Source organism: Ciona intestinalis, chromosome 14 (genome assembly GCF_000224145.3).
Source record: "Ciona intestinalis chromosome 14, KH, whole genome shotgun sequence".
NCBI lineage: Eukaryota > Metazoa > Chordata > Ascidiacea > Phlebobranchia > Cionidae > Ciona > Ciona intestinalis.
The window spans coordinates 3,022,883-3,035,414 of record NC_020179.2 but is presented as its reverse complement, the minus strand read 5'-3'; the positions used below and the strand labels follow the sequence as shown (position 1 = coordinate 3,035,414).

The 12,532-nt window shown below is 33.7% G+C and overlaps 2 protein-coding genes across 2 annotated transcripts in view; one reads left to right on the top strand and one right to left on the bottom strand.

Annotated features, from left to right (window-relative positions):
* Positions 1 to 2,049, top strand: part of LOC100178613 (PHD finger-like domain-containing protein 5A) — a 3,091-nt gene extending 1,042 nt beyond the window's left edge. Inside the window, exons 3-5 of the mRNA XM_009862536.3 lie at positions 323 to 411; positions 856 to 933; positions 1,257 to 2,049. Coding sequence (XP_009860838.1) covers positions 323 to 411; positions 856 to 933; positions 1,257 to 1,346 — 257 coding nt within the window. The 3' untranslated portion in view covers positions 1,347 to 2,049. The remainder of the gene's footprint in view (positions 1 to 322; positions 412 to 855; positions 934 to 1,256) is intronic.
* The window catches only part of LOC100183328 (transient receptor potential cation channel subfamily V member 5), a 12,082-nt gene continuing 1,146 nt past the window's right edge, over positions 1,597 to 12,532 (bottom strand). Inside the window, 16 exon segments of the mRNA XM_002131524.5 lie at positions 1,597 to 2,589; positions 2,745 to 2,851; positions 3,166 to 3,300; positions 3,804 to 3,949; positions 4,880 to 4,989; positions 6,012 to 6,190; positions 7,263 to 7,442; positions 7,835 to 8,053; positions 8,505 to 8,646; positions 9,222 to 9,283; positions 9,587 to 9,740; positions 10,121 to 10,257; positions 11,087 to 11,196; positions 11,552 to 11,689; positions 12,331 to 12,468; positions 12,471 to 12,523. Coding sequence (XP_002131560.2) covers positions 2,574 to 2,589; positions 2,745 to 2,851; positions 3,166 to 3,300; positions 3,804 to 3,949; positions 4,880 to 4,989; positions 6,012 to 6,190; positions 7,263 to 7,442; positions 7,835 to 8,053; positions 8,505 to 8,646; positions 9,222 to 9,283; positions 9,587 to 9,740; positions 10,121 to 10,257; positions 11,087 to 11,196; positions 11,552 to 11,689; positions 12,331 to 12,468; positions 12,471 to 12,523 — 2,026 coding nt within the window. The 3' untranslated portion in view covers positions 1,597 to 2,573.

Sequence of the window (12,532 nt, the reverse complement as noted above, 5' to 3'; positions counted from 1 at the left end):
TATGGGTTACAGGCAGGCGTGATAACCGCTATACCACTGCGCCGGTGATAGCACGCGAAATATAACCGTCTTGCATGCGCGAGCTCTCGTCAAAAAGTGCTATACTCTGCAGACTGGTGGTTAGGCACATTAAATAAATTAAACAATGAACCAAATATGTATTAAATTAAGTAAGACTTGCGCCAATTTTTAATGGTAGCACGGGCACGCGCAAAAAAGAGCGGTCTTGCTTGCGCGAGATCTCGTCAGAAACTGGTATCTTTGTTTTAATTAAACATATTAGCGATTTTTATATATTGACACTCTAAATATTCCATTATAGGTGATGGCAGATGTGTGATATGCGATTCTTATGTAAGACCATGTACTTTGGTTCGAATATGTGATGAATGTAACTATGGCTCTTACCAGGTATCCTTTACTTTCATACCTACGTTATAAGCTGTATTTGTAATCGAACGAAGAAATGTAACTTGCTTTATCCTTGCATGGTCGGAAAACGACAGCAGTTATAATACAGGTGTTTCGTTTCATACACCTTCTGAGTTACCAAGTATTTTCTTTTTTTTTCTGTATGACTCTAAACCTGCTGTTTATAGTCTAAGTCTAGCCTGTAGTATGGTCTATCTTAGAAATAACAGAATAGTCCAATAAACTGTCATATAAACTTTATATTTTATACTTTTTCGTTAAACAGTAATCTGACCTACATTACTTTCACCAAAGGGTCAAAGACTCAAAATATAGTTATTTTATAATTAGATCCTTGAAGTAAATGAATATCTATCTCAGTGTTATAAGACATTTCTTCCAATTTATATTTGATTACTCTTTCAAATTTATATTTAATTACAGGGCCGATGTGTTATTTGTGGTGGACCTGGTGTTTCTGATGCTTACTACTGTAAAGAATGCACCATGCAAGAAAAAGATGTAAGCACATTATGTGAATTGGTATATCTGCACTTGGTAATTGTGTAACTGAATAACTAGCCCATAGATTATGGGTTAGTGCTGCTAGCCTACTATTGTGGACGCGTGTCTTTGAGCAAGAAACCAAACTTGCATCAAGCCAGTGGTTTCTTATGGGTTGTCTTATTTGTCAGTTATACAAGACAAAAAATGAGGAATTCCCAAAATGTTAACACAGAAACTTACATTTGTGGTGACTTGTAAGTGGGCATGAGTGATGTATGGAACAGAATACCAGTGTTCTAACACTGTCCTGCAACAATTATAAATTCATTTTATTACAGAGAGATGGCTGCCCTAAGATTGTAAACCTTGGAAGTGCGAAAACGGATTTATTCTACGAGAGGAAAAAATATGGATTCAAAAAGAGATGATAGCACCAACAGTACAAATATGCTGCGCTGCATATTGAGAACAAATGAAACGAGTTGTAACAACTTTTATACCAGTCTCAACTTTTATCAAAAAAATAAACTGCTTGTTTCAGAAAATGTTTTTTTTTTGGAAATAGTGAAATTTTATAAATTGTGGTAAATGAATTTTAGACACCTCGGATCATTGAATGATAATGAACATGTTTACAGTTGTATATTTGGAATTAAAAAACGTAATTTGTATTTTTTTACTACATTGTTAGTGCAAAGTGCATACGTACGTTTATTAAAAGCACAATTAATCATAAAAAGCAGGTAAATAATTTGAAGTTCATCTTTGGAACAGTTATATGTGAAAATAAATTAAACAAAAAGGCATATGTTGTGAATGGAATTCAGGATTGTAAAAAGTAGTGCAATATGAATTTGTGAATACAAAATTTTTAGGTAGAGAGTCTAGAAAAGAGTTTTTTTTGTGGAAAATGAATTTTTAGACACCTCGGGTAATTGAATGATAATGAACGTGTTTACAGTTGTATATTTGGAATTAAAAAAAACATAATTTGTATTTTTTAACTACATTGTTAGTGCAAAAAGTGCATACGTAAAAAGTTCATCTTTAGAACAGTTATATAAAAAGCAGGTAAATAATTTGAAGTTCATCTTTGGAACAGTTATATGTGAAAATAAATTAAACAAAAAGGCATATGTTGTGAATGGAATTCAGGATTGTAAAAAGTAGTGCAATATGAATTTGTGAATACAAAATTTTTAGGTAGAGAGTCTAGAAAAGAGTTTTTTTTGTGGAAAATGAATTTTTAGACACCCTGGGTAATTGAATGATAATGAACGTGTTTACAGTTGTATATTTGGAATTAAAAAAAACATAATTTGTATTTTTTAACTACATTGTTAGTGCAAAAAGTGCATACGTAAAAAGTTCATCTTTAGAACAGTTATACGTGAAAATAAATTAAACAAAAAGGCATATGTTGTGAATGGAATTCAGGATTGTATAACGCATCTTTAGGTATAATATATATGAAAATTAGTGCAATATGAACTTGTAAATACAAAGGTAGAAAGAGTCTAGAAAACAGTTTTAGAAACATTAAAAATGGATCGAAAAGTTAGTGCAAAAGTGTTGCATATAATTTGTGCAAAGGTATTACCGAAACTGCAATATAAAAAAGTATGTACTAGAATGTTTGCAATTTTTTGAAATCATCATTTTGGTGAAGCCCTGAAAATACATTAAACAAAATTATATAATACATAGGAGAACCATTATTGCAAAGTACATAATACATACCTTTTTTCTGTACATGTAGTTCGACCATAAAAACACATATATTTTCCAATTGAGCCAATGAAGCTGAGTTAATGTTTTATACTTACTTGAAATTTCTGACAACAAATCGCCTGCCATTCCCCTTAGATTCTGGTTGTGAATATAATCTCTGCTTTCTAATACGATGTTCTGGTGATACTGACCTTTCCATTACCTGATGTTAATAAAAAGGTCAACACTGGGAGAAAATTGTTGTGAAACACTGGACAGTGAAACATATATAATAGAGCTCATTTGATGATAGAATTTATATATATATGGTCAAAAAATGTAGAAGAAATTTATTTTGTAAGTTGTTTCAAAGTTAAGTTTTAACCAGATTTAAGCCTTAATCATCAAGATTTGCAAATCTTTATAAGAAGGGTTTAAAAACCAAATATCATCTTGATAAAGCAAGCATTCATGATATATATCACCAATCACTATTTACTATTATACATTTCACCAGCTTGGTACAATACACAATACCAGAACAATTTTAGCCCATTGCCGCTGCCATTCCCATCTGGTTTCCGCGATCTTATTAAACGTGCTCCCCATCATAGCAATAAGCATGTTTGTGAGTAATAATGTCACGATCACCATGTACACCAAGAATAAAGTCTGTATAAAAAAAATAAATATTACATAAAAAAATATCCGACGCCGTGGTTAGCGTGCCTGCATCTAAGTCTAACCAAGAGGTAAAGGGTACAAGGCTCAACACCGCTACCATTGTGGGCATATGTGTTTTTGGGCAAGATACTTAACAGTAATTGCTCCGACCCAGTGGCCACTAATGGGTTGTCCAAATTATCAGCCATACATAATAAAAATAAATCCACAAAAAAAATCACTCACTAAGTAACACACATGGTAACTCGTAAGCTTGCACGATGTGTATGAACACCCATGTTATAACGACTGACGTTTTCCGACGATAAAATAAGTTACATGCTAACACAGGTCAAGTACTGTGCTTTACTGGTGTACTTTTAAATAGCAACCACAACTGTTACAAAATTCATAAAACAGATTACCCCTGTTGTAACGGCTAAGCCGCACCAACACTTACTCAGAAGAATTGAATACAAAGTTTAATTTGTCCCTTAACCCTCATTCCCCACCTTAGCAGCCGTTGGGTGTCTGGATCGATCAAAGTCAAGATACAGGTCTTGAAATTCACCCAGAGTGATGATGAACATGCCCATAATTGACTGGAACGGGTGTGAGAATAACGGATGGTCAGTGCCACGAAACACAATGTACATCGCTGTGATGGATTTATTTAATAAAATCATAAAAAAGAAACGATATAGTAGGGCGGAAGCCGGGGGGGCTTCCGCCCTACGACAGGGCACTTTTAGCACATATAATTTCCAAATAACCTGATCGTGTTTTAAACAATTAACAATGGTCAATGGGAGTCTAAGGAATGAGGATACAGTTTAATAAATCGTTAAATGTGCTTTATTTACTAACGAATTAAAAGAGAAAATAGAATGAAAAGGCGTTTTATCTTTCCCCACCCTACTATATATTTATGAAGCCTATTAATAACATAATATAAATTTTATTTATCTCTTCAAAACAGCGAAGAGAAAGGAATTAGCAGCAAAATGAACAAATAAAAGCTTAGCTGCTAAACCCAATACACTTATCCGTATATTTTACATTTTCCACTGATTTCCAAAAACAGTAACAACTAAAGTCGACATATTAGCATACAACCAAAAAGCATAAGCGCCAAACTTGGAAAACAGGGTAAACAGTTCGACTTTAGAAAATTCTGCACTGCATTAATCAGTAAACATTTGAACCAATGCGTTAAGATTTGGGTTATATGCTTATGGTTCTACCTATCCCTGCCTCCCCGCATTTTCAAAAGATTGGTGCCTACGCTATAGGTTATACTGATCGAAGTGTGCCTGCCTCTAACCCAGAGGTAATGGGTTCAAGGCTCGTTGCTGCTAGCATTGTGGGCGTATTTGTCTTTTGGCAAGGCTATTAACGGCAATTGCTCCAACCCAGTGGTCACTAATGGGTTGTCTAAATTATCAGCCATACATAAAAAAATCGCTCACAAAGTAACATACTGAGTAACTTGTATGCCCGCATGATGTATGAAACATAACACTGTGTTTAAAGACTGTCGTTTTCGACCACGCGAGAATAAATTAAGAATTTACAAATTTGTTCGCACCTTGAGAAAATCCCATGAGAAATATGGAATAGAGGATTAAGAATCTAAGCAAGTCTCCAGTTATCATGTTATAAATTGCAACTATGAATGGACCAACCAATTTGAAACCTCTGTAAAAAACATTATTATGTTAGAATCATAAAAATTGGTAGATTAATATTACCGCAAATATATTTGGTAAAAATGTATTAGGATGGGGTAATAGGCTTTTCTACTATGAATGGACCAACCAACTTAAAATCTGTGTAAAAAAACAACGTTATTTTAGAATCAAAAAAAAAATTTGCTACTTAAAAATTCTTATTTTTTTGAAATTTCTTAAATATTTTTGGTTAAAATGTACTTAAAAATTCTTAAATATTTTTGGTTAAAATGTATTACAGATAGGGTAATGGGCATTTTTTGAAAGACCAGTATGTTATTTACAGTAAACCATACGCTCGTGTTATAATCTTTATTTAATAAAAAAACATAATTTGCCAGTTTAATATATATATTTAGAAAGAGTAATATGTAGTCTTTTTGGTGAATCAGTATAATATTTAGGCCATACAAATACAATCATGTTATAAACTTTAATTGATGCAATATTACCAATTTACTGGATATTATATGCATTATTTATATAAAAGCTATGGGATCTTAACTAATTCAAGGGAAATTCTATGTCAGACAACTATGATAACAATAAACCTAGAATTCTGTTACTTCTGCTACCAGGAATATTGCGAATAATCTATTTACAGCTCACTTGGTATCAAACAACTTTTATTTGGTATAAACAAATTTTTCTAACAATTTTTTCCTTTCCCTGATGAAGTATTGCAGTACAGCAGATGAAACGACAAACATACACTACATTTTGATACCAGTTGAGCCACAAAAAGATTATTTAGTAAACTTTAGATAATACATACATAACTTAAGTATAGTAGGGTGGGGGAAGATAGGACACCTTTTCAATCTATTTTCTTGTCCCATTCGGTAGTAAACACAGAAAATTTAAAGAATTATAAACCGTATCCTCATAACTCCCATAGACCGTTGTTAATTGTTTAAAACACGATCAGGATGTTTTGATATGATGTACCAAAGATGTTCCATCTTCCCCCAACCTACTTAAAACGAATACCTGCAGAAGAACAGCGAGTATGGTATGCATGTGCAGATACATATAGTTAAAAAGACATTCTCTGATATCAAGTTACAAGTGAATCTACATGGTATGATTGCAAGGACCATCACACAGGATATGAGGAAGCTCCCCTTCATTGGAGCATTGTATATTGTCCACCAGAATGTACGTTTACCCTGTAAGTTATAAATCCTTTTAATTTTTTAATGCCTTAATTAAATAATACATAAAAAGTGAAATAAATGAATGCAACGAACTTGTCCACGAGTGGCAGGCAGCGGCGGTCGTTTTAAAACGGTTGTTCTGTTTTATACACCTCATGCCCGCCTCCGAGTTACCACATATATAACTTATTTATCCTCGCATGATCGATTCTTGGATAGTAGAACACAGTAATACAGTAATGATTATAGTGTTACATTCGTGGAACAGCCTCCGGCGAATCTACTAGATGTTTGCGAGGACAAATGGTACAACAAAGTTCTGGCCAACATCAACAAGATGATACTACCTTGTATCAAATAGTTTTCCACTATTTTGCCTTTCGTTTTACGCTTCTGTTCGCGTTTTACTTTCCTTGTCGTGTTTATTTTGCTTGCAGTCTTATTCGACGCACGCCCCTTCATTATCTCGCTTCCTTTTACACCTAGCTTACACCTTTCTGCTTTCCTCTGTCTGTCTGTCCAGGGAACCTCTCCCGTTCTGTTGTTTTTAATGTCCGAAGTTGCAGGTGTTTGTTTTTCTTTGTTTTCTTTATTCCATTACTTCGCTGTATTTTTATATGCTTCTTTTGCAGAGACTGACAATGCCATTTAGGCGAAATATATTTCTCAATTACCATTAGTGGTTGGACTTGATTTTTGTTGGTTACGTTTTAGTAACACCAGATCACCACATATATAACTTACTCATCCTCACATGGTAGGCAATGACAGTTGTTATAACACAGGTGTTTTGTTTCATACACCTCAAGCTTGCTTAAAAGTTACCACATATAACTTATTTACCTTCTCATGGCAGGCAATGACAGTCGTTATAACACGGTGTTCTGTTTCATACACCTTATACCTGCTTACAAGTTACCACATATAACTTATTTCAGTTATTTACCTTCGCATGGCAGGCAATGACAGTTGTTATAACAAGGAACTTCTGTTTCCTAAACCACTTACGAGTGCATAATATTTTATGAGGCTTATGACAAAGATTTTATGACAAATTCTGGCTCAAGTTTTAAACAGTAATTACCTCATGGTGAATTTCCATACCAGCCAACACTAGATACATAACAGCACCTACAATGATAATGCATTCCAACACAAAACGAAGTATTTGATTGTTGGATGAAGCATCAAGCAAATAACATTGGTTTACAAAACTCAGGTTCACCAAACCAGTTGATGTGTTTGTAGTTACGACAAAACGAGTCTAGAAAAAAAAAATTAAATTATTACTGTCTTAGTGTCTTGTGTATGTATGAATGAGCAGATGTAACTTATTTTATGCATGGCTAGAAAACGACAGTTGCTATAACACAAGTGTTCTGTTCCCTACACCCCGTCCCAGCAAACAAGTAACCATGTATGTATAAGGTCTTAATATCTCTAATGAGAGGAGTACCTACAGCATAGCAGAGTGCCACAATGGTAGCAGCGACCAGCCTTGCACTTATTACCTCTATGTTAGAGGCAGGTGCACTAACCACTTTGCCGGAAAGTTTCAGTACCACTATTGAGCATTGAACCTAATACCCTTTGGTTATGATTCAAAGGCTTAACCACTGAGCTATGGCTTAGAGCCTTAAACAATATGTAACTTACTGGTGCTGGCTGCAGGTATACAGCCGTTATAAAAGCAACAAGGTAAAAGAAAAAGAAGGCCCCTCTTCTATAGAATCGAACTTTAGCGTATTGCTTCCATTTTTCATGCAATAGTTGGAATAACAAGCCATCCAACATATCAAGATGTTCATTAGATTCCGCACTAAGTATAATACTGAGTGCGCTCTTGTTGTTGATGCTACCATCAGTGTGGTTTATCTAAATGCAAAAGTGGTAAAGTATTATAAGTGTGAAAGAGGTCTCTGCAATTTTGTTTTTACAGAAGAAGAGAAATTTTTTAATTTCCTAGATAACAAAAACAACAATTTAGTATGTGCTGGATACAATTGTACAGACTTTTTTTTCTATTTTATGTGAGCGAGGTCTTGCAGCTTGTATCTGATGTAACGTGTGTATGTAACTTACTTTATCCTCTCGTGGCTTAAAAACGTAAGTTGTTATAACACAAGTGTTTTTTGACATGCCATAGGGCCTGAGATATAGGCCAGAGTTGGCGCATTACCCCAATATATATAATATTGGATAAAATATTTAAGTTATGTTTTTAGGTTGTGCGGCAAAAAGGTTCAGATTTATTGTTATGAAATACAAAATTGTTGGGTCAATACATAAAACAGTTATGTTTATTCCACATCAAATATGTTCTTACAGTGTCAACATCCGACAGGGGGTATGTGGCGCATGTGACGTCACCAAACTGCCATGAAATGTCCCGTTTAAGCTCCATAATATGGTCTAACATTTCTTTGTTGCTCAGTTTGGCACTTAGTGTAAGCGGGGTGAAGCCTTGTCTGTATAGTATAATATTAATGTAACTTAAATGAATAAATGAAATTTATTTGTCTCTTCGGGCTTGATAATGAAGAACGGAGAGTTTACAAAAGCAAAAAGACGGATAGTAGCAGTAAAAAAAACAGTTTTTAAAACACACTAATTGATAAAATAGAAAGAAGTAATGTTTTGGATAGAAGGCGTGACCGTTACACCCTAAACTAAAACTTATTTCCTAATTTTAAGAGTTCAATACATAAAGTCATAACTGTAAAAATCAAAATTTAAATTTTAAAAAACAAAAGGCAAATTTTCTTAAATAACAAAATTCAACTTTTCTTGAAAAACGAATGACAACATTTTAAATAACAAAATCCAAAAATACAAATTGTATTCAAAATTTGCTTTATGCCAATAAAACAACTTTTTACAAGAATAAATAAAGTGCAAAAGATGTCTTTGCAAATATGCTCAGAACTAAATACATATTTCACAATAAAAAAACACAAACAAGATTTAATCTTAAAATGCACAATCTTGAGTGTTTTAACTAAATAATGAAACGTGATGCAGTAAATCAACCTAACCCACTGACCTGTTCCTCTGACTCAACAAATCAACCTCACCCGCTTGATTATAGGCAAAATTAAACATCTCCTGAAATAAAATATAAAAAATAACAGTCCAAACAGGCTAAAAAAATTAAATTCACAAAAAATGCCCGTGAATATATTTTTAACATTTTAAAATGCTAATTTTAAAAAAACAAATTGAAAATATTTGGAAACAATAACCATAAAATGCTAATTTTAAAAAAACAAATTGAAAATATTTGGAAACAATAACCATAATCTTTCTACATAAAAACAAGCCAAAAAAGTTAAAGTTCTAAGTTATAACAAGTGTCTTTTTCCAGCCATGCAAGGATAACACATTCATTCACTCATTTTTTATTTTCACCTTGTTGTTATGGATGACCATCATATGAAGAACATTGTTCCCGTTACTGTCTTGCACTGAAATATCAGCTCCCTCACGAAGCAACAACGCAAACGCTTCCACCTGCATTGCACATGCAGCGAAAAACAACGGGTATTCACCCCAATAGAGAAGGCTGCATGGTAAAAAATTATAGATATAGTTGCATATAAAATCATATATATATTGTATATAGTACTGTGGGGTGAGATGGGACACTTTTAGCACATAATATCCAAATATCTTGATCGTGTTTTAAACAATTAACAACGGTCTACGGGAGTCGTGAGGAAACGGTTTTATATTTCTTTCAATGTTCTTTGTTTACTACCAAATAGGATGAGAAAATAGAATGAATAGGTATCCAAGACCCCATAAAGCGTTGTTAATTTTTTTAAAAACTTTCGGGAACTCTGGATATTATTTTTTAAAGGTGTTCTATCTTCCACCTTACTGTATATTATTATTATTACATAAAACTGGGCACCTATGTTTACATTTAAACTGCTAACCCACCCAGAGTAATTGGTCTCAGGTTGCAGAAGAGGTGCTTCTTTATTAGATTGATCAATTCTCGCATCCAGAGATTGTTGATCTGCAGGGCAGAAGAAAGATCCGCAGCATCTTTCCTCCAGGTTAAGAGGAGCATTTTGCTTTTTGAGAGAAAGTGAAGAAATTTATTATTTTCTGCATTTTCTTTGTACTAAGAGCTTGGAAAAATGCATCCTTATACAATATATATCTTAACTCAGTAAGGTTGTCGGTGAGTACTTGGGATTTAAGCCAGTTTGGGCATATCCCCTCATTACATAGTAGTTGGGGAAGATGGGTTACCTTTATCACATATTATCTTGATCAGATTTTAAACAATTAACAACGGTCTGTAAAAGTCGTGAGGATACGGTTTATAATTCTTTGAATGTTCTTTGTTTACTACCGAATGGGACAAGAAAATCGAGTGAAAAGGTGCCCCCTTCTTCCCCCACCCTACTATATCCATTCCTATATTATATACATATTGTAAACTATAAATAAATGTATTAGGTATTATTATACAGCTTTTATAATATTTTTTTAATATTTGTTCTTATAAGAAACATATGAGATTTAGTAATATTCAAATTTTATTTTCGTACGCCTTTCTCCTTGATGACGTCATAGGTGCTCGGGCTTGTGCCAAGCTTTTCGTTGAAGCTCGGCGCTCGGCGAACCCGAGCTTTTTCAACTTCAGCACATCCCCAAAATGTAACTTATTTATCCTAGAGTGGTGGGCATTGACAGTTGTTATAATTTATAACATAGGTGTTCTGTTTCACACACCTTATGCCCACTTACAAGTCACCACGTACGTAAATATGTGTGTGACTATTTTTGGCAGCTTTAGCTATAAGCTTTGATTATGACAGAGTCTAGCACCAATACTTTTTAAAAAAATATTAAAATCATGTTTTTAAACTAAACTGTTATATCTGTAGCTTTTACCTCTTTTCTTTGTTTGAGAAAATACCTCGTCATTTCAATATCTTCGTTTGCAATGGTCATGTGTAAAACATTCTCCCCGTAATATTCGTCACCCAGATAAATATCAACCACTGAAAATCAAGGGTTCAAATAAGATTTTTCCTTTTTAATATTATATTGACAGTCGTTGGTGTTCATACACCTTGTGCGAGCTTATGAGTTACCATAATTATATGTTACTTCGTGGGTGATTATTTTTTTGTGATTTTTTCTTTTTTTTTAATGTATGGCTGATAATTTGGACAACCCATTAGTGACCACTGGGTTGGAGCAATTGCTGTTAAGTGCCTCGCCCAATGACACATACGCCTACAATGGTAGCAGCGCAAAGCATGACCCATTGCCTCTAGGTTAAAAGCAGGTGCTAACCACTTTGCCGCGTCGCCAGACTACACAGTTACTTTTACATGAATAAAAACTTCCCACCTAAGTTTGGGAAAACTTTCATCATTTCTTTTGCCAGCATATTGTGTGTGGTTGAATTGTTTAGAAAACAAACATGCAATGCAGTTTCACCTAAAGGACCTCGCTTATTGATATCCCAACAACACAACCTTGTTTCATCTGTTAAATAAATAGGGTATTTACACTTAATTATATTAAACAGTGTATAGTAGGGTGGGGGAGACTGGCCATCTTTAGCACATAATGTCCAAATCCTGATCGTGTTTTAAACAATTAACAACGGTCTATGAGATTCGTGAGGATACGGTTTTATAATTCTTTGAATGTTCTTTGTTTACTACCAAATGGAATGAGAAAACGGAAAGAAAAGGTTTCCATCTTTTCCCAGCGTGCTATATGTATCCAGTATAGCTGTATGAGTACAAGGGATAACATCCCATATTTCCTAAGCGTTTTTTACCAATGGCATTTACAGAGGGTTTTTGGAGTTGTACAGATATGACTATATAATTCTGAAAATTTTCTTTGTTTACTACCAAATGGAATGATAAAAGAAAATGAAAATATGAACCATTTTCCCCCAATGGCCCAACCTAGAACCTATAATACATATTTGAAAACTAAAAAAGATATATATATAGTATACAAACTAGTTTAAAGTCAAAAAACTATTCTTATTGCCAATACCAATTGTAACTTTAATATGACAGAGGCATTTAACAATTTCCTATTTACACTAGTGATTAAATACATTTAAAACGTTTGATAATTTATTTCAAGATATTTAAGTAACATCTTACTGTTCCCAGTATATGTAAATGGCAATCCAAAACTTTTCGGTGTTTTTAAATTTGATAATGGATTAATTGAAGGTAAACTGTCCAAACTATTCATAGCATTCTTCTCTTTCTGTTGGTGTCTTTTCTCCACAAGATCTTTAATGGGACCTGTTTTCCTTCACCGCCATTGTACAAGTAACATCCTATCTTTTCCCTGTAAAAA